This window comes from Maylandia zebra, linkage group LG8, assembly GCF_041146795.1.
Source record: "Maylandia zebra isolate NMK-2024a linkage group LG8, Mzebra_GT3a, whole genome shotgun sequence".
In the NCBI taxonomy this organism is placed as follows: domain Eukaryota; kingdom Metazoa; phylum Chordata; class Actinopteri; order Cichliformes; family Cichlidae; genus Maylandia; species Maylandia zebra.
The window spans coordinates 12,291,900-12,313,643 of NC_135174.1; the positions used below are offsets into that span (position 1 = coordinate 12,291,900).

The following is a 21,744-nucleotide window of genomic DNA, read 5'->3' on the forward strand; positions in this document are numbered from 1 at the left end:
GTTTCCAACAAGGTCGCTGCTGGGCCGTAGAGAGAGATTACAGCAGTGAATGAATGCCTCCTTTCACGGAGAGGAATGATTGGAGATCAGAGCAGTGTAGATTTCAGGGATCAGATTTGACAGCTTTATTTCACAACCCATCAAGCATGGCCACATATCAGAGCTACACCGACTGATCAAGTGCCTCATGTTAGAGCGGGAAGAGAACCGATCCTATCGACGGCTACAGAGGAGACACAGGACTGACCTGCGAGGTGATTACACTCTGATTATGATGTTTAGACATGTTTCCAAGTCACACCTGATAACCAAGGCAATGAAACTGACCAATAATTTTACGTTTTATTGTCTGATTGTGCAAACAACAGTCTGCAGTAAGGATACAGGAAGTATGACTTTAAACATGACTTAACATAAAATCTTGTGATAGAGCTGAAATGTACATGAGGGAACTATCTCACACATGCCTTGCTACATCAAATCTTAATGATTCATGAGTTGTAATAATGTTCCCGCCTTTTTTGTGGTCAGGTCTGCAGAACATGTAATAGACTAAAACCCAAGCCAGTAATGACTTGAAATGAATTCCTAATGCTGTAATCATGATTAATTCAGAAGAACTTCATCATCATGCCATGATGACTTCAGAGGAAGTGGTGACCAGATCCACCTTTAGCACTCATAAATAAAGGATAAACAACATGTATTTACGGAACAGGTTGGCAATAAAACAAACAAACAAACAAAAAACCCTAAAATAATACATGATACTATTAACACTCACATAAAAGCCTTCTACCACCTGAGGAACATTTCCAGACACCCATCAGACTATGCAGATGAAACCCTCAGTCCTTTCTTCATCACTTTCTGGCTCGACTCCTGCACTGGTGTGTTGTTAGGTCTGCTTAATAAAGCCCCAGAGAGACTGTAGTGTGTTCAGAACTCAGCTGACAGACTTCTTACCCTCTCTCAGTCCTGGTAACTTCTGCAACCCACCCATGTACACCTCCACTGGCTCCCAGTCAACTCCAGTGTCTCCTATAAAATCCTTCTCTTCACCTGCAACTCCCAGATGCTACATGACCCCCAGCACTTACTGGACCTTCTCCTCCTCCACACCCCATCATGTAAATATCACTACTTAGGGACATGTACAGTTGAAATAGCTTGTAAAATAAATAAATAAATAATAAAAAAGAAGAAAAAACGATGAGATATATATGATTATTATAATTAGATAGATCACACACTGGAATTAAGTGCATTAAATTCCATAACTGTAGCCTTTAATGTGGAGAACGTATTGAATCGTGATATTTTCTTTTAATATATTACCGATGCATGGCAAGTGTTCAATACATATACTAAGACGAGCCCACCAGGGGGGACTGTTGTATCTGTTGTAAGCCTTTTCGCTTCTTCTCTGCAGACGAGGCAAAATCCGGTGATGTCACTAACGCCAAATCAGTGGGCAGCTGTGTGAATGACAAGAGGAAAAACTTTGATCATCCTAAATACCGCAACAGCGACCACAGTAAATAAATAAATAAAAATCTAAAAACAACGTTTACAGTGTGGGGGTGCAGCTACGTGTGACTTCATCTCTTGACAGATTAGGCAGCTACTTTTCGGCTGCTCCCTTATTGACAGGGGAGCTGTTTGATCCTGGGATGAGATGTCACATGTTTCAGTCTATTAATAGATTTTTTTTTTTTTTTTAAAGGTACGTCATCAGACGACTCAATGGACTAACAGGCAAAATGACGACTGACAACATTAGAAAACTAAAGAACACTTTCAGCCCAAAAATCCAGTGTTTCAAAAGGCAATAATTCACTGACTTCTTTTTCATTTCCGTTTCCTTCTTTCTGTCCTTTATATTTTACTATATGACAGTTTTGCACAATCTGTAGGACGACAGTAATTAAGGAAATTTCACTTCCTAAAACGTAATTCTGGAATTGTATGACTTAACTGTCAAATTTCTTTCTTCTTTCTTTCTTTTAAAAAAATATTTTGTTACAATAAATAAGTAAATGAATAAATAAATAAATAAAAATCAGGTCCATCCATTTAACAAATTTCATTACGACTTTTTGAATTTACTTTTTAATTATTACTGTTATTATTTATTTATTTATTTATTTATTTATTTAGATTTATTTCATATTGTGTCCGTTTTTCAATTTAGTTATTTTATATTTGAATGTGACTCAAACATTTTTCATATTTTTTAAAACAAGTGTTTTATTTATTTATTTTTTGTTTTATTTTGTTCCTAAATGTATTATTATTATTATTGTTAATAATATTAATAATAGTAATAATAATACTTATTATTATTATTATTGTTATTATTATTGTTATTATTGTTATTGCTAAAATGCTAAAAATGCTTAAAAAAAACAAAAAAACATTTTTTTTAGTGTGAACTTGATTAAATTACTACTCACTTATTGGGACCAACAATTTGTATTTAATTTTTTTTTTTTTTTTTAAAGTGCAAACGTTTACATTTTTAATGGAAACACCATCGGATGAGTAATTGGGGGAATTTCCTCCACACGGTCCAGCTTTACATATATAAGCGTACCATAAATCATTGATGGTGTTCACTAGAGGTCAATACTTTAAGGCATTTCCTAGCAGAGGCCATGCACATTCTGACTGGTGAGTAGTGAGGCAATCCTTACAGAATACTGATTTCTCCTCTCTGCTGATCGTCCCCAGAGAGCGAAAACACTCTGTAGAGTCTGTAGAGGAAGCTACAAGAAAAATTCAAAGGATCAGCCTTTGGACAAGCAGACATCTCTGACTGATAGAAAGGCAGGTTTGTTTTAGAAGCACCAGATGTTTTGATTCATTAATAGGGCTTTTATTCTGTGTTAACATCTGGTGCTTTTTAAAACATCTGCTCGGGCTTTCTTTTCCACCATGCTGATCTACTGCAGTTACTTTTGGCTCAAGCTTCACATTACACGGGCTGTTCTCAACTGCTGCACATATTTAGCCCCAAGGGGGGACATGCCCAAATCTGCAGCAGAGAGGACCGGTTGAGAGGAGGCTTTGTTCTGCCTTTTGTTCTCTGCCTCCACACAGCATACTGGATGAATATCGGGGTTGTTTCTATGTTACGCCGCTGATGCCTTGTTTGTTTGTTTTTTAATTTTTGTTTTGTTTGCTTCTCCTTTTTGCAGTTTTCGCTATTTCTTGCTACATGGCCACGTTCGCCCTCAGCGCACCTCTGCCGGAAAGAAGCGCACTTGTTGAAGGTCCGGAATTTCAAAAGATTGTACAGAACTGCAAGCAGTTGACAGAGAAGATCCTTCTCTCGATCCCCGAAACACACAAATCCTGCATTAAGACGGAGGTGAGACACACTAATGCAGTTTTTCCTGATTTCTTTAAAGCTTCTGCGTCATGACTTGTGTTTGATAATGTGCTGTCAGCGTAAGGAGCCTGCGCGGTCGAGCCTGCAGTCAGCGGCGTTTGTATCTGAAATGCGTTTATGTAGCTGTAATGACTGATATGAACAGTCTCTGGAAAAGAAACAGCACATGTCTGTCAATGTTTTTTTGTTTTTAGATGACAGGCAACTGAGTTATCAACATCTGGCATGTTTTTCGTTGTTTTTACACAGCTGGATTTTACTTGAGTATTTCTGAAACCACAAATAAAAGTCTCTTAATGACTCAGCATCTTGTAAGAACACAGGACAAATATTTCTGGTCTAGTTTTTAGGATGTGACATTTTAGTGCATTAATTTAACGATCTGCTGTTGCCTTCACTGCCCCCCACCCTCCAACTGGTGTTTGCTTTGGAATTCCTCGCTGCTATACATCCTTAACCATTTGATGTTATTTCTTTTATCGTAGACTCTGCAGCTGAACTCCACAGATAATGCGCAGTTTGAGATCATGAGGTCCAGGCTTGGCATCCCCTCTGCTCCTCATATCAAAGCCCTGTCAGAAAACGTCACTTTGGTAAGCATTCTTTGAGAGTGAACTGTCATCATGCTTTGAGAGTCTAAAAGCAGACACGATGACCAGTTTGTTTTTCTCTCTCTCTCTTCCATAAGGAGGACGGTTTGAGACAGCTCTATGAGGGTCTGCAGACGTACCGGGCCTTGCTGAGCTCCCTCAAAAACTACCCCAGGCTGGCAAACAAAGATAGAGTCACCGAGCTAATGGCTGATGTACGAGACCTCGCCATTCAGATCAAAGAGGTAGAATTTTTGCAGCCAGTCTGACAAATTGTTTTTGCATGTTGCATCTTCTTAATGCTTAAAATCATTTTCTTTGTTTTGCTTTTTTAGATGTTAAAAATTGTCCATCCACAAGGTTCACCACACCCCACCAAACCCTCCGCGCCCTTAAATCTACCAGCAGATTATGAATTTCAGGTGGCAGCACACCTGACTCTGGTGGACCTCCAGTCTTACATTCAGGACCTGGTCCGCTTCCTCAGGACTCTGGACCGCAGCACAGAGATGGAGACAGAGTCCTGACCAAAAAGTGTCACACTTTTCTTTTGGCTCATGTCCAAAATGTACGTTATGGTATTTATTGATCTGTGAAAGCATTATTTATTTTTGTATTTGCATTTCATATTTATATATTTATTAACAGAACTGGACTGGACTATTTATTTTCACAGGTTAAAACTAAGGAAATGTTAACACAATTGACTAATGCTCTGTAAAGCAGTACATTAAGGTATTTGACAGTTGATTTAAGGTGTTGGTGGCACGTTAATCGATACCAACAGCAGAACATGAGTAAAATTGTATATTTTTGTATTATTTTTATTTAAATTATAATAATAATAATGTCTGTATTTTCTTATTTTTTAATAAAAAAAAAAACATTTTCTGAAAAACATTTGTACCTCTTTGTGAAAAAACATGCATAATTATACAAAACAATAAAATGAAACCTGAACTTCCAGTGAAGTTACTACTCTAATAGAGAAGTGCAACAAAGGGTGAAATAAGGACTTTGCTGTCATTATTTCCGCTACTGAACCAGACGGATGTCCTTTAAGAAGTGTTGCAAGCGGTGTATGACTGTGACAAGAGATGACCCACAGTGCCTTGTGTATGGTGTCATGTGTTGGGCTGGCTAGCATGTGATCATTCTGACTCAAGGGACAACAACGACAGCGGCCACACATCATGTTACTGAAACTCAAAAAACACAGAGGTGCCATTTCACCATGATGTGTCACAAAAACTCACAAAACAAATGCAACCAATAAACACAGGCAAGCAAAAAAGATTTTCTGTCTGATTTCTTTATTTATTCCAAAATTATTTACAAGTGTGAAAAAAAAAATATAAAAGAATATCAAAACAATGTGAGTCCAGAGCTCTTGCAAACTGTTTTCAGCCCTCCGCTGGGCTTTTGTTGCCCACCAACAGAAGATAAATCCGTCGATGCCTCGATTTATTTCGGAGGTAAATTTAAACCCGAGCCTCACAGAGCAGAGATGGCTTTGGCAGCTACACGTCTCCCCAGCGGCAGAGTCAGGTCAGTGATTGCAAGCACAACTTTAGGTTTGGCCAGAGCGGGCAGCTTCACCAACTCGTAAACCTAAATGTGCAGAAGAAAAAAGAAAAGTAACTGTTATTCTGAGAGGCGGTATTTCCCAAGAAACAGTAAGAATTTTATTGTGTTGCTCAAGGCTAATTGTCATTCTTTTTTGAGTGGGTGTGTTCCTGACCCTTGATCTGGTTTTCATGGGACACTTATTGTAAAATGTAACTAGAACAAAAGAAAAGAATTAAGAAATACTTTTTCTCAGAACTAGAAAAAGATGTTCCACTAAATCAGCTAAGTTGCCTCTGTCTTGCCTGTCAGTGCGCCCCAGGATGGCTGTGGCTACAATGTAGCTTGCCATCACCAGTGTGTGAATGGGTGGATGACTGAATGTGTAAAGCGCTTTGGGGTCCTTAGGGACTAGTAAAGCGCTATACAAATACATGCCATTTACCATTTTTTGTCCATTACTCTTTTTTTCTCCTTTCTGTTATCAATTCTGGTTTGTTCTTGGCATTTTATTCCATTTCAAACTCTGCACATGTTTTGAAAATGTGGCAACCCTAACATTTCGAAGCTTGTAGGAGTGATTAATATCTCTTGCAAATGCAAGAAGCATCTGTGCTATGACCTTCAGACTCCCTCTTGATCTTATCAGAACACTCAGTCTTTAAAGGCAGTAGAACACTTGTAAGCAGGATTCCTGAACCCTTCCCGATAATATCTAAAGAAGCAGTCATCCTTCTCCCTCCTTTATCTCCACCTGTCTGGCCTCTCCCCTCACAGCTCATAACTCACCATTGTAAAAGGCATGAACTGCAGGATGCTCCCACGGCTTCCCTGCTCCAGACACTCAACACACTCCTCCATGAAGCTCTGCACAAACTGGGTGTGAGGTCCAGCCATCTTTGAGCCAAGGATGGAGGAAATGAGGAGAAAAAGGTTGGCTAAAAGAAAGAGAACAGATGGTAAGTACTATCCTGCTGAATTATTTTATATCCCAAATCAAATCATCCCCAATATCAACACCACTGACAAGATGAGTAGTAGCTGCAGTGCACTGTTGGGCACTGACATTGTCGTGTTTATCGTTTGGCCCGTGAAAGTTTGGATGATAACCCTTTTTTGTGCCTTTTTAATAACACCACAGTGGATTTTCAGCCAAATAATCTGAAATACTTGACTGGAAAGAAGACTTTCACTTTGAATTTAAAGAGCTTAACACAAGTAGTGCATTAAACATTTAGGAATGACATCCATTTTAATATATGGTGCCCCATTTTCAGGTGCTCAAAAGTAATTGGACAAACTAACATAAAGTTAACTATACTGATTGCCGCAAGCGCCTTCAATTGCCGCTTATTAGTGGGTCTCTTTGCAGTGCTCACTTGGGTTGACTGACTTGGCCGCTGAAGAATATCCCGCTTCTTTGCCTCGAGAAACTCTTGGGCTGTTTTTTTCAGCATGCTTTGGGTCATTATCCATTTGCATCGTGAAATGCTGACTAATCAGTTTTGCAGACTTTGGCTGATTCTGAGAGACAGCACAGCCCCATGCATTTAACACTTCATCCTGCTACTTCCATCAGCAGTCACACCATCAACAAATTTTCCATTGACGAAGGTGTCTCTTGATGGTAGACCTTTAAACGCTACGCCTACATCCTCAATGTGTTTTTGATGTGGTTATATGCTTAAAGGAAATAATTCTGTGATCACGCACTTTTGTTTTCTTCTGTGGTCTTTAACACTGTTTGGTTTTGCTGAGTTGACCACTTCATGCTTTTTTTTTTTTTTTCACCATCTCTCTAAGTTTTATTTTGATTTCCGTTAGTCTAATGAAAGTCTTCTCTGCTTGCATCTCTTTGGACTTCATTGTGAAAGCTCCAGTGATAAGACAAATACAAGTTCAACGCATGGAATCAACTACAGATATTATAAACTGTTAGTGTGTCATGATATAAAGAGGAAACAGGCCTCACCTAGTCATGAATCTGCTTTTCAGTAAATATCCAATTATTTCCAAGCCTCAGAAAATGGGCATTATGAATAAAATGGTTGCAATTCCTAAGCAGTTGATGTAATACTTTTGTTAAACTTAAATGAAAGCTTAAAGCTTTTGCACTTTAATTACAACGTTTTGGTCTAAAATCTATTGTGTTGTTTTGCAGAGGCAAAAAAAAGGTTCTTTCTAATATATATATTTTTTTAAATCATGCAAATTTTAAAAAGTCACATTCATATAACATATAGCATTCTTGCTAACTTTAAACATGCAAAATATAATTCTCAGTAATGTCAGACATTTCTTTTAGCGTGACTTTGATTGGAAAAAAACAAACAAACATCACACTAAAATTCACTTTACATGAAAATAATGAGTGTCTTAGCTCTGTGTTTGGCCTTGCAAACATATTCAAGGGCTGGATGAGGTCCCATTGGGCCTTCAGAATTGGAGATCTTGTGGCTTTAATCACAGCAACATACCAGCCTCTCCAGTTTCACATCAAATCGTTTCCCTGATTAGTTAATTCAGGATTTTTCTTGAATTTGTTCATCGTAATTTAGACATTTCTATGAAAGAAATGGGGATGAGAGAAAAGAGATGCTGGCAAAATTCTCACCCAGGACTCGGTTGAGGGGGTCCCTCATGTTGACAGTGTGGAGCTGTGAGGCAGATAGAGAGCTGCTCATAGACCGGTCTCCTGCAGGAAGACAAGGAAGATGTGATGGATGAGTTGACAAGTTTCATTTTCGTTCTACTAATTTAGTCATTCGAGGAAATTTTATGCTCCCCCCCCAAAAAACAAACAAAAAAAACCATTTAAAAATCTAGAGGATGTGAAAAAGGAAGTTAAGGATCCGTTGACGGTTGGTTTCCACTGCAATCTTACATCATAATCATAATTCCTGGAATAAGACATTTCAATGATACTAAAAATGAAAAGATGATTTTTTTTTTAACAAAATAAATTAATTCTGATTTTTTTTCTTAACATGGAAAATAAATGTTTCTTTCTCCTTGCGCTAAAAGATGTATTTTATTCATAATAAAATTTTAAAAAGTCTATAAAGTGAGGCATCCGGCGTTGATGAACGGTTTCTAAATGATTGACTTTACGTAGCAAGAAAACCAGTGTCACTTTCAGTCTTAACATCAAAGCATTTTTTTCCTAAGTCATGCAACACTGAAGTTTGACATCCTGTGTGGGGGTTTCTGTGTAAAACTAAACAAGGGAAAATTTCCATAGCAGTTAATATAAATGCTCATTACTTTAAGTCATGTGAATAGCAGGGTGAAAGGGGTATGCTAACTGCACAATGGCTCAAAGCAAGAAGCACTGGATGGCAGCGTTCAAGTTAGAACCTGCTGGCAGCCAATGCACTTGAAGGATAATTAATGAGGAGGAAGACCAGTTCACAAAGCATTTTAAGTGCTTACTAGAAGTAACTTGCTGTTACAGTTCTGAAACTCTCTGGTATTACCACCATTATCATCCCCAGCTCAGACATCTGTAAACCACAGGCTTTATCATTTGACGGTGAATTCAAATCCAGGCACAAAGGGGCCTAACCTGGACTGGAAAGGGCTACAGGTTCATCCTCGTTGGAGCTGAGCAGCCGCATGAGTTTAGATGGTTGAGTGTCATCCAAGGGAAAGAGGCTGTTGTAGTCCTGCAGGGAATAATAAAGGAATCATGTCAGTATTTTTACACTCAAACACGTCCTCTTACAGAAAACACGTTCTCCTAATTTTACCAAGTTTTAAAATTTTTATTTTTAAAGAGCTTCTTTACCTCAATATCTTCTCTCTGCCTTTTGCGCTGGCGAGCTGAGAAAGAACCTTTGTGGTGAGAGGAGTAAGAGCTGAGTGCGCACCACACAGACAGCCTGAGGGGACATCCAGAGACAAAAGTCAAAACCGGAAGTCAAAAACGCCACAGCGACTGCTGCCCTTAGGGTATTAAGCTTCTCTTACTTGGCCAGTGCCTTTCCAGGTGGGTCTGCCAGGCTGCGCCAGTGGGCGGAGTCTGTGAGTAGATTGGGCAGTATGGTACCTAGCAGCGTGAGGGTGATCTGCTGGGTGTCCAAGCAGAAGATGCTGTAGAGTAACTCTACCACTCGATTGGCCCACTCCTGCCGTGTCTCCTTTAACAGTTCCTGTGTTAAGAAACAGTTTCATGTTTTCAAAAACTGGACATTGATTTGAATAAAATGAGATTAGTGACCATTAGTGCAACGGAATAATGTCAACAGTGTTTTATGCACAAATGTTTGCACAACCGACAACACGGACTCCTACGAACACTATTTAAGGTCAATGACGTGCAAAGAAACCGCTACAGGCTTGGGTAAAAAACAAGTACATAAATACATCACATATTCGTCAACATTTTATGAGGAAATTAATGCATGCAAAGCTTTTCTTTATCTAATGTAACCACATTGGTTTCACTAACGTCTTTGCTCTGGCTCGATGTTCTCACTTTTTCTGCTTAAATTTCAAAATTTAACTACGTTTCTGGCTAACGGTTGCTCAAGTAAAATTGTAACACATCAAGGAAGCCAATAAAGAAAATCTTCAAGTTAAAAAATAAATAAATAAAAATCATTCGCCTTTAAAGATCGATAGTGTTGCCGATGGTCACTGCATAAACCATCAGACCTTTTATCCGCGTACCTTGACCAGATTGTTAGTGAACCAGAAGACACCTCCCATGTTGAGAAGACTCTCGAACAGATGCAGAGCTCGGCTGTCCACCCAGCCTTTACGCAGCACTGCCTGGAACTGTTTGCTGAGGGCCGTATGGATGGGTTCTTTGGGTGGCAGCAGGTTGCGGTAGGGGATCGGCTCCTGGCCCTCCACTGGGGACCGCAGGGTGGCACCCGTCTGTTGGAAGACATCGGCGCACATGTGCTCCATGATGGAGCTCATTATGATCACGCTGGTGAGATTGTGGAAGAAAATGATGTTACTTTTAACTCGGGTGATGAGAGACGGAGAATCAAACTGAATCCAGAACAAGGAAATTTCTCAGAATTTGTAAAATATAAAGTCGGTGGGTGCTGGTGTGGATGTGCTCTTTATGAGTTTGTACCGTTCATTGTAAAACTGCAGAGTGTTCTCCCCATAAAGTGGCGTTACAAGCTGCCGGATCATAGTCTGGGGCTTCTCCCTCTCATCTCTTCCAAGCATCCGGACATGGGCTACCAACCATGCAACCGCACAGATGGCCATGCTGCACACTTTGCCCTTGATATTGTCAGTAATCTTCTACGCTTGCAATGGCAGCACCCAGGAAAGAGGAAGGATGTGATTAGCAGAATGAAGAGAAGGAAGGGTTAGAGACGGTCGAATTCTGACTAAAATGGGCATCCTCCCACTTTGCATTAGAAAACAAAGTTGAAAGGAATAGGGAAGAAGCGACAAGTTGGCTACACCTATTAGACGTCACTAATGATGCGCGTTTTCACAGCTTTTTTTTTTTTTTACTCAAGTAGTCTCGACATATTCAGTGGAAAATGTCAAGTCATGACTCAACGAAATACAAGGGTGGGAAGGGTTGAAACCTGAAAATCATATGAGATACTTAGTCAAAGGAGCTTGCAAAGAAAAGCATCTGGACTTCTTTAAGACTCTTTTCTTTGCTAGCACCTTTGACTACGATCACCTGGATGACTGAGAACCTTCACAGACATGAGATACTTAGGAAACCACAAGAAATCTTTATTACCCACAGGAAGGAAAAATAGTGAAGCTAGACAAACCTGGACCGCCTCTACAGAAAGCACACCATTCTCCCATGCATTCAAGACTTCCAGTATGGCCGCTGGAATGCTAAGGCAGATCTCATGCCATTTCACCTGCCTGTCACAAGGTTAGGAAAAAAAACCCACATTCAGAGCATTGCTGGCCACGTTTAAGACATTTCTAAACACTAAATAAGTGCAAGTTAAAATCAGAAACATTTATGTCAAACAAAAATACAGTACAGTAAAAAACTGTGCTCTTTTACGTCTATCGTAATTGTTATTCAGGCATGTAAATGAAGTTCAGGGTGTTAAGCAACTTCATGACGGGGTTGAGTATGCCACCATCTAAAGAAAAGATCTAAAGTTAATTACCGCAGCAATGCCAGGCAACATCTGCACTGACTGTAAATGATTCATTTACAGATTTCACTCACACTAGTTTCATCTCTGATGAGTTGTTCAGCAGGGTCACTAGGCTCTCCACTTTCCCAGGCTCGGGTCTGAAGCAGGGGTTTTCTGGGTTCAGAGTCTTGCCCTCTTCAGGCATACATGTCTGCAGCCACGTTTCGAAGAAGGGCGTCTCTCCTGAAGGACTGGGGTCTGATAGGATCACCTGGACAAAAGTCAGCTGATCACAATCTGCTCAAAAAGACAGTATCTCTACTGTTTATTATTTTGAGGTGACCACCACATTTTTCTCCCTTTTTAACGCTAGCGAAGACCTTTATAGAATATTTTAATATGCAAAAAAGCCTTGTTGCTTAATACAGATGCAAAGTAAGTCTGTCCACAATTAACATAGTTAAGACTTGAATTTTCAACGACATAAAACTAATTTTTACATCGCAGGGCCACATACAGCCTACCAGAGAAATCCCCTTTCTGTCAGCATAAAGAAGTTTAACTACACATTTAACTCCTGAGATCTCTTAATAAAAGAAAAAGGAAAAATTCTCTTTTTAAAAAAAATATTTTGTCAAGATAAAGAAATGTTGCAGTTGTAAATTAAAGAAATTCTAAAATTAAATTAAATTTAAAACTCTTTGGGCTTAAATTGTAAGAGATGTGTAAAATGACATTGGAATTGTTGGCAGCTCTGTGTAATTATTGCCCTGTAAGTATAAAAGCTTTCGTTAATTCACAAAAACTGTTTTTTTAAACAGTGGATTCACTGTAAAATTATATATAAATAAAGTAATTTCTATAGTATGCAGTGAAAAAAAACATTTCATACACATCTATTACCTAATTATAACAGTGCAGTATGAATGACGATGGGCAATGTCTTTATCAGTAGTAAAAGTTTTAAAACTTGTGAAAACAGAAAGTCTTCTGTTACATTTTCCAAAGCCGTCCAGCGAGCTGCAATAAAGCCATTCCTGGGCTGTTTTTGTGCACTTGAACTTTGTCAAACTGAACTAACCTCAGATCCATATGTCTGCACCACGTGGCAGAGCATGAGGAAGGAGATGTCGAAGAGCAGAGCCCGTACAGACGCAGACTTGGCTAACGGAAAGGAGGAGAACATCCACAGTGTTAGTATCCCACTGAAAGATCGTGTGAATGAAAGAAGAAATTCCCTATTCGGAACATGCCACTCTTGTATTTGAACTCACATCCTTCCCCGCTGATGTGCTTGGGAAACTCATTAAGCCTGGAACAAAACAGGGGGATGAAACATTACACAGTAACACACGAAAACTTCACGTTCAAGATGATGTTGCACATAATCTCCCAACACTTGAACATTGCCGGTCTTACAAAGTTCTTGTTACTAAAAGTTCAAAAGCGTAATTTACTCACTTAATGAACTTCCGGGCAAAGGATTTGAGTTTCCCAGTGGCTGCTGCTGCAGCCAGGAGCAGATCTAGGCTCTTCCCAGACAACATGTGGCCAAGAACACCGAGCAGACCCTCAGGAGACTTAGAGTGGTCTGCATCTACTGTCTAATGAACAAAGATGGAAAACTTATACTCGTATTTTTAAAAAAAAACAAACACTAAGCTGTTGTAATGTTGTGACCTTTAAAACACATTGATTCTGATATTTTCAGACATTAGGTCTCATTGGTTGTGGATCACTTTTACAATCATATACATGATTCTCTGAACCTTCTTTGGCACTTCTGTCAATGGCCAACACTACATCTGCATTTTGATATAATTTAATTAAAAACATGCACAATTCAAACATGGTTATGGGGTGCTACCTTGAGAATATTGGTAACAGTGGGCTCCGCCCTCAGGATGAGGCCTGGGTTAGGCTGGATGTTAGCATTTTCTGCAGTCTTTAGCCTGGGGGCGAACTCCCTGTCCTCGGTCCTGAATCAAATTTGCAGGGGGAGAAGGATAAAAAGGGACGGGGAAGAGGATGGGGATAGGATGGAGGTGTTGGGGGAAATGACATGAATATAGTGGATAAAATTCCATTCTCATTTCTCATCAATATAATTAAAATTTTTAAAAAGAAATATAGGTAATCTTTGTCCTAAAATATCCATAATCGCATGTTTTCTGATAGCAGAGAAACCCATACCGCTTTGATGTGAGGTTAACTGTATTTGAATCCGACAGCAGCCCGAGTTTATTACACTCTGTCAGGAGCATTCCAAGGCAATCACAGCTACGTAAAGAAGCAAAAGGGAAAAAAATTAAAAAAATTGGAACATTGTTGAACTTGGTATATACAGGTAAACATAAACAGCTATACTATTAGAATACAAGATGGTAAATGGAAGATGGGTAATAATTCTAATAATAGCCGCTTTAACAATGTCACAGACGGCAGCACCTGAATATAAAAGATATTTAATTACTGCCATTTCAGTTCAACTCAATTATATAATGTCAAATCACAAAAACAGTCACCTCACGGTGCTTTATATTATAAGGTAAAGACCCCTGCAGTAATACAGAGAAACCCTAACAATCAGATGACCTCCTATGGGCAAGCACTTGGCGACACTGGGAAGGAAAAACTCCCATTTAACAGGAAGAAGCCTACGGCAGAACCAGGCTTAGTAGCTATAGCTGCTTGTGTTATCTATATAATCTTATTATGAGATCAGGGGCATCTCCAGTGACATTTACGAACACTTACTTGCATCTCTGATCTGCTTTGTCCAGGAGTGGCGTAAGCTTAAGTAAGTACTGAAATGCTATGTTCACATCCTCCATGAAATCCTGGGAAAAACGTTTGCAACGATTGAAAGTGACAAAGACAGTTTATGACATTACACACCCAGCGCTCAATATCTAGGTGTTAACTTCCAATACAAAGATCAGTCAGGCATTTACTTTACCTGTCCTCTGTCACTCTGAGGATATTTCTTTAGTCGGAGTAGAACTTGTGGGATCTGAGATTAAGAAATCACAAGTTAATTTCATCTGATTTCTGTGAAGGGTAGACAGTAATATTACTACCAAATCAGTTTCATGCAGACAGCTCAGAGGGGAGATTTAAAAATCACCGCACAAAATTTTGCACACTATTCCTTCTCTAAACTACAATAAAAATCCACAACAAACAGAGTCAAGGAAGCAGGCAATGATATAAACAAAAAGTAAAAGCAGCAAAAGACAGACAAAAAGACAACAGAAGACCAAGTTTTCCTCGTTGAAGTGGATCTAACCTTAAGGAAAGTAAAAGCAGTCCATTTAAGCTCCTCTGTGCCCTCTGGTGACTCAATGAGGCCAGTGAAGCAAGCTTTCCATATCTCCAGGACAAAAAGGGGAGCAGGGATTCTCTGATGGGAATAGAAAGATTCCATTTGCATCACACAAAACCTCACCAGGAAAGGCTGCGTAATACTTTGGCCAAAAGCTGAACATTTTCTTTTTTGTGTGTAATGAAATTCCTTTGTCTTATAAAATCTGACAGTCTAAATTTTTACAGTTTTTTTTTCCACAGCTTAGTATTCACCTGCATTCTTTTGATCATCATTAACTGCTCCACCAGTGGCTGTATCTCTCCTGTCAAATTCATAGTGCCTTCCAGCATGATGAAGGCATGAACTGATGGAAAAGAGGCATAAACTGGAGGGTCACTCTGCTCAGACAGCATCAGGGGAATACTGAAGAAGAGAGTGAAGAAATCGGCACAAAGAAGTCAGATGGGACGCTTGAAACTATTGTCAAATTAGGATCATTTGCTCATTATTAACATGTCAGCCTCACCTTTTTACTAGTGACAAGCTCTCCTCTAATTTAGTATGCAGTTTTGAGTTAGTCACACTACTAAGACCATCTGTCAAATTAAGCACAGCTTGCTCTACATTGCTCCAGGAACCTGTGGAGGAAAAGCAGCAGCAGAAACAGTGTTTAGATGCCACGCTCGGCACAAAAACACACATTCAAGATTTGGCCAAAAATGACAGTTTTAGCTTAAGTGAAATTTTTGAATCACTATGGCTGACTGCCAATAATTTTGCCAATTGCCAGATTCCACACATATGCAGGTGTTTGCCTTAGAATTACTTAATATTAAAAGGTAAATAAACTGCCAATAAACTTTTGAGAGCATGTTAATAGAGCCTCGGGTAATTTATACACTATTGTACTGATACATCAGCAGATTACAGCCAGACTTCACTGAGCACAACCCTGTGTGTAAACAAATACCCACACACACTTCTATACCTTGGTCCTCCAATCTGGCAATGTGGACCAAAGCTCTGTTCTTGGTGCTGTTCATCAGACTCTGGAGCCTTTCCTGGCAGGCTCCAAGACTGGTCTCTGTGCTGGCTGATGGACCCAGTTCTCTGAGCTTCTCACAGTACCACGCGCAGCCCTGCAGCAGCCACACTACCACTGCCAGCAGAGCCCGACAAAGCCCGATGCATTCCTCTGTTTTTCCGTGACAGCTGGATCAATAAGAGACAAGAAGCAGTGACATTTTAAACAAGATACACACTCACTGGTCCCTTTATTAGGTACACCTTGCTAGTACAGGGCTGGATCTCATCGGCTTCATGGTTTGTCGTGTTGTTTGATGTGTTGTGCATTTAGAGATGCTCTTCTGCAAACCTTGGTTCTAAAAAACATTTCTGCATCCATCAGAATTTTAAAAGACGTGAATTAGATTCATGCAGATGCATTAGAAACACTTAACATACCTAAGGCGATGGCAGAACATGTCCATTATTTCTAACAGTGACTTGACACAGAGCTCCCGGGAAAAATCATCAAACTGTCACAGAAAAGACAAGTATTAAGATCATTCACATTTTCCTATAGTAAAAATAATTTTGCATTGAGTATTGTCATGCAGAAAACTACCTTGCTGATAGCCATAAGCACACTGGAATAAGACACCATCTATGGCAAGAGAGGAGACAAATAACAACATGCGAAACAACCAACAAGGTTAGATAATCTTCTCAGTTTCACACGTTTTCATTTGCTTTTTAAAAAAAATAAATAAATACAAGTGCTTTATCTCACCTGTGAACTTATGGCATATTTGAGATAAGACAAGATGAGTGGGTTAGGGGATGGTCCAATCATCGCCTGCTCCATCAAAGCCTCTGAATTATATACAAGGAACAGTTAGAGCAACTTTAGAAAACACAAGAACCGGTATACTTAAACAGACTACTACCAACCTGCAAGGTTGAGATAGTCCCATGTTACTCCCTTTGGGAAGTTTTTCTTGATGTTGATGGCCCACTGGTAGTCACTCCAACGATCTTTCCAAGCCTGCAGAATGGCTTGCTTCAAATTGACCATTTTCATCCTGGCGGGGGAAAAGATCAATAAAAATGGCCACCATTCAGTCACTGTTCGTTTTTTCGCTGTAACACTCAAGCTTATTTTACACTATTTCCTAGCTACGTTAGCTCATGCTATTTGCTAATGAAATAGTTAAAGAAAACTTCTCCTGTCGGATACAGAAAACAAACAGTTTTCACAACAAATTAACACCAAAACGAGTCTTAAAGCGGTGCTAAATCTGATACCTACCTGACGCTTTGAGTTTTTAGAAGCTTACGCTAAAATATATTTGTTTATATAGGACCCCAGCTTCACGACGCAAGAAGCGACGTTTTTGTTTTGAAAGACGTCCCCGTTCATTGGTTAATCTCCTGACGTTTCAGTATTCTTCGCGCGGATTGGTTGAAGGGGAATACCGGCAGAGCTCCGCTCGACTAGCAGCAGATGACGCTGTTTACAAAGGTAAGAATCATGGCTCGGCCACTGTATTTATACCCCTTTCTATACATAAGGAAATGAAGGCAGCAAAAATGTTGTTGTGCCTTCCAGCTAAAGGTAAAACATGAAACCAAAGAACTGAATCATTTTCTAATATAAACAGCTATTTTAGCCTGACCCCTGTGATGTCTTGTTAGCCGTTTGCAGTGTCGTTTTGTTTGTTAGTGAAAATGAAGGAAAGTATAGTTCTTGCAGAGGCATGACTTAGTATTTTTTGTGTTATGCAACTTTTTGTTTCTACTCCTTTAAATTTTGGAGGCAAATACAGGACTTTATACACCACCTCATTTATTGGAGATTTTAGCTAGGTTTAGTTTACTCAGCAGTATGAAGACCAAGTAAAACTAGCTACAACTACCATATTAAACTTGTTTACACAATATTGATTTGGTGATATTCTGAAATGAATCCTTATGGCTAATAAGTGCTTTTGCTTTAGGTATTTTTTAGAACAAATTTTTCTGATATACTTGCAGTTTTCCAGGCCAATGATGTATTTACTTATAAATTTCAGCAGCCCCATGTGTGTAGGTGTTATTATTATTGCTTTTTTATGACATAACAAACCTAAAATAAACCCAAACTTAACTTAGTAACAACTAGTGTTTGTTTCCACGTTAACTGATTTTTTCTTGTACTTTTAGCTGTAAAATGATGACATAAGTTATACCTGATATAACTAAGTTTCATTTATTTTGTTTGATTATTTCATCCATGCATACAGTGAAATGCATTGTTGTCTTACATAACCACCTCATTCAGCTGTGTGATTCACTACCTCGGTGTACCTCTTTTGTGTGTGCCAGTCCAGTCCCTTTCAGCAGGATTTTGTTTATTATGTCAGAATGTTGAGGTGAAAAAAAAGAAGCAAAACAGGACATGTGTCTTTACAACAGTTCACACTCTTAGAAAGCCAGAAAGAAACAAGGGTGGAATAAACTATGAGCACATGTGGAAATGGCTCCTTTATTTAGATTTAAATAAATAAACAATCTGGTTACTCACAAAGCACATGCTCAAGAAGAAAATATATTCAGAACAATGCTGAAAGTGTCACTGGTATTTAAAAAAATTCTACTCAGGCAGGGGTTTCTCTATCTCCTTTTAACTTTTGAACTCAGTTGTATTTCATGCTAAAAGGGATACTGTTCTCTATATCAAAACCACCCAACTACTTCTGCTAGGGAATATCCTGTATTGAGTTTATGACTACAAAGACCCTTATTCTGCCTGACACTGGAGACGGTGTCCTGATAGAGCGAAGTCTGTGTCCTGGGACGGCCCTGTGCCAGCCAACAAGAGATGATCCATGCGTCCTGGCGTTGTCTTGGTAGGTGAGGGTTGGAGAGATTATGAAGCTGTGAGGTGTGTGTGTGCAGCGGTGAATTTGGGCAGAGTGATCTTATCCCCTCTGCCTTCTACATAGTGGAGAGCTGCATTAGTGGAGGGTACTGAGAGATTTGAGTCTACCCCTGGGGAGACCAGAGAGACTGAAGTCACAGCTCTGTGTCTGTTCTCATGACTTCACTGCCGGGACAGACCCAGTTTTGCTGACTCTTATTTTTCTTCTATGTAACCTATTGAGTAATCCCATTATAATGGGACTCACTAGTGTTTAGTTTGTGGTGCTCAAAGTCTCCCAGGATTACCTGGATGTAGATACTTTCACTATGAAAGAACCCTGTATTGACAACTTATCTAATTTTGAAAATGGCACATAGTTTTTAAAGTATTATTTTCAGATGCTTATTATTTTTTAAAACTAAATTTTTTAAAATTCTCTCAACACCACCAATACCTTTCAGCTACATAATAATGAGATAAACATAAGCTACTATCTCCAAACACCAGCAATTAACAGTGAAACAATGTGGATTATGTGTTGCGTTGTGTTTTGTGTAATCAATTTATCAAATCCATTAGGGCCCATTGCTTAATAAACCATAATCATCCACCTGTACGGGATGCACAGAGAAGCAGAAGATAATGATCCCTATGAAAGAGCAGAACTAAATAAATGTGATATTTCATAGCATGTGTTTCTATTAGATCTTTATATCTGTTATACTTCTCTATTCTGTTTTTTTTAAACACAACATTACTGTCATTCATTCTCTCCTGGGGCCTCTGGGCACACCGAGATAATTACCAAGGGTTCAGAAGCAGGAAATGAGAGTGGCCCTCTCCTGTCCCCCCAGGTCGTCCAGTGATGTTGCTTCATGAATCAGGATAGACTAGAGGCAACTACTGTAACCAAGAGAAGCTAAGCACATGATGTGTCAGTACGTTTAATGTTGCATACAGCTTCTTTCTCTCAGGTTTGAACTCAAAATGAAAGTCTTTCTGGAGGGTGATGTAGAAACAGCAGCTTTAACATAGGTGAACAATAAAGTGAGAGACATGAACATCTGGTTAAAGCTGTTAAAGTCATGGCAACCGACTTTGGGAATAACATGTGTATGGGGAGGCTTTCTAAATATGCTGACCCACTCTTGTAATACAAACAATGTACATAGGAAAAGCACAGTTGCAGTAAATAACATTATAACAAATTTATATGCACTAAACATTCACCTTCCACTTCATTAGTTACACCTTGTTAGTTGTGGGTTTGCCTTCAGAACTGCCTTAATTCTTCATGGCATAGATTTAACAAGGTGAACATTCCTCAGGGATTTTGGTCCATACTGACATGAGAGCTTCATGTTATGTTATACTGAGATCTGGTGACTGTGGAGTCCATTTGAGGACAGTGAACTCATTGTGATGCTCAAGAAAGCAGTTTGAGATTATCTGAGCTTTGTGACATGGCGTGCTATCCTGCTGGAAGCAAGCAGCCATCAGAAGATGGGTACACTGTGGTCATAAATGGACAAACAGGAACAACATTCTGGTGGTGTGTTAAATGATGCTCTGTTGGTAAAAGTAAAAGTATTCCTTACATCATTATATTACCTCCAGACTAAATCATTGACACAAGGCAGGAGGGCTTCACGCTTTCATGCTGTTTATGCCAAATTCTGAGTCTAGAATTTGAATGTTGCTGCAGAAACGGAAACTCCTTGCAACGTTTTTCCAATCCTCTATTGTCCAGTTTTTTTTAGCCTCAGTTAGCTGACAGGAGTAGCACCAGGTATCATTTTATGCTGCTGTAGCCCATCTGCTTCAAGATTCAGTTTGCTGTACAAGAGGTACTGTTCTGCATACCTTGGATTTAACACGTGATTGTTTGAGTTGCTGTTGCCATCTAGTCTGCCCATCCTCTGATCTCTAACATAAATAAGACATTTTCAACCAGAGAAATTTACTCTCTGGATATGTTCTCTTTTTCATACCATTTTCTGTGAGCCCTACAGATGGTTGTGTGGGAAAATCCAAGCAAATGAGCAGTTTTTGAAACAAGCCCGTCTGGCACTAACAACCATGCCACCTCCAAAATCACCTTTCCTCTCCATTCTGATCCTCGGTTTAGACTTCATCAGGCTGCCTTGACAATGTCGAAAAGACTAAATGTGTTGAGTTGTTTTTACCCATATTATATCTGTCTTACTGATGTGTATAGTGAAGTTGAGGATAATAATTTTGCTAAAATAAAACAATAAACTTGTCATTTGATATAATAGAGAATTTCAAAATTTTGCCATTTCTAGTGTTTGTATTACAGCGCATTTATAGAACAGACAAAGAGCCCAAAATATCAGGAATAATAGCCCACGCTTTAAGAAAAAACACACACACACACTTGGAACTACAACATACAACTGAGGACTGTAGCACTAACAAAATACCTGTAGCTAGCAAAATTTATTTATTATTATTATTATTTTTAATATATGCAGTCTTTTAACGTCTACTGGGGCACGGCTTACAGCCGTGGGCTTTTTACACAGGATGACAAGGATGGGTTGTAGGATAAGGCTGTTGTGTCTCTTCCATTTGGGCTACTACAAAACACATCTCAGTAATTGGATAAAGTCCCATCACACTTCAGGATCAGTTTGTACTGTCACTCAGCAGCGCTTTCAACTGGTTTTATTTTCATTTGTCTGACTAGAGACTGCTCTGGCATACAAACTGTTGTGAAGTGTCTGCTTGTAAAAAATACATTGCGTGTCTTTATAGGATTAATTTATTTATACCTCACTTCAATATAGTAATATCTGTCTCTAGATTATGTTGCTGCTATCATATTAAATCGTTGTCTGTTTTTATATAACATTATATTAACCATTTTTTGCAGC

General features: G+C 39.1%; 2 protein-coding genes and 1 long non-coding RNA gene across 4 annotated transcripts in view; 2 read left to right on the top strand and 1 right to left on the bottom strand.

The window, feature by feature from the left end:
- The first annotated feature begins 2,638 nt into the window (after positions 1 to 2,638).
- csf3a (colony stimulating factor 3 (granulocyte) a) lies at positions 2,639 to 5,236 on the top strand. The gene is made up of 5 exons (XM_023153398.2): positions 2,639 to 2,673; positions 3,201 to 3,373; positions 3,880 to 3,987; positions 4,083 to 4,229; positions 4,320 to 5,236. Exons 1-5 carry the CDS (start codon positions 2,658 to 2,660, stop codon positions 4,509 to 4,511), a joined length of 636 nt encoding a protein of 211 aa, XP_023009166.2. The 5' UTR covers positions 2,639 to 2,657; the 3' UTR covers positions 4,512 to 5,236.
- Positions 5,237 to 5,280: 44 nt separating this feature from the next.
- med24 (mediator complex subunit 24) lies at positions 5,281 to 17,406 on the bottom strand. 2 transcript variants are annotated; one of them, XM_004562409.4, is made up of 26 exons: positions 17,255 to 17,406; positions 16,897 to 17,027; positions 16,736 to 16,818; positions 16,571 to 16,609; positions 16,408 to 16,481; positions 15,932 to 16,155; positions 15,470 to 15,581; positions 15,216 to 15,366; positions 14,926 to 15,039; positions 14,596 to 14,649; positions 14,394 to 14,476; positions 13,830 to 13,916; positions 13,504 to 13,603; positions 13,098 to 13,240; positions 12,911 to 12,948; positions 12,718 to 12,800; positions 11,729 to 11,907; positions 11,310 to 11,409; positions 10,640 to 10,815; positions 10,222 to 10,486; positions 9,520 to 9,701; positions 9,338 to 9,431; positions 9,116 to 9,215; positions 8,165 to 8,245; positions 6,340 to 6,488; positions 5,281 to 5,595 (listed from the first exon to the last, which is right to left on the bottom strand). In XM_004562409.4, exons 2-26 carry the CDS (start codon positions 17,024 to 17,026, stop codon positions 5,479 to 5,481), a joined length of 2,958 nt encoding a protein of 985 aa, XP_004562466.1. In that variant the 5' UTR covers position 17,027; positions 17,255 to 17,406; the 3' UTR covers positions 5,281 to 5,478. The 2 variants fall into 2 exon arrangements, with proteins under 2 accessions (XP_004562466.1, XP_004562465.1); XM_004562408.4 differs by having other exon boundaries at positions 13,504 to 13,615.
- LOC143419802 (uncharacterized) overlaps positions 17,310 to 21,744 on the top strand; it is a 46,022-nt gene continuing 41,587 nt past the window's right edge. Inside the window, exon 1 of the long non-coding RNA XR_013099812.1 lies at positions 17,310 to 17,467. This is a non-coding gene — a long non-coding RNA (uncharacterized LOC143419802). The remainder of the gene's footprint in view (positions 17,468 to 21,744) is intronic.

Coding starts and splice junctions, on each gene's coding strand:
- csf3a (XM_023153398.2), top strand. Junction 3,374..3,879: donor AATCCTGCATTAAGACGGAG/GTGAGACACACT, acceptor CTTTTATCGTAG/ACTCTGCAGCTGAACTCCAC. Junction 3,988..4,082: donor TGTCAGAAAACGTCACTTTG/GTAAGCATTCTT, acceptor CTCTTCCATAAG/GAGGACGGTTTGAGACAGCT.
- med24 (XM_004562408.4), bottom strand. CDS start 17,026: ATGAAAATGGTCAATTTGAAGCAAGCCATTCTGCAGGCTTGGAAAGAT. Junction 16,156..16,407: donor ATGTTCTGCCATCGCCTTAG/GTATGTTAAGTG, acceptor TTATTGATCCAG/CTGTCACGGAAAAACAGAGG. Junction 10,816..11,309: donor TTTCTGTAGAGGCGGTCCAG/GTTTGTCTAGCT, acceptor TTGCAAGCGTAG/AAGATTACTGACAATATCAA.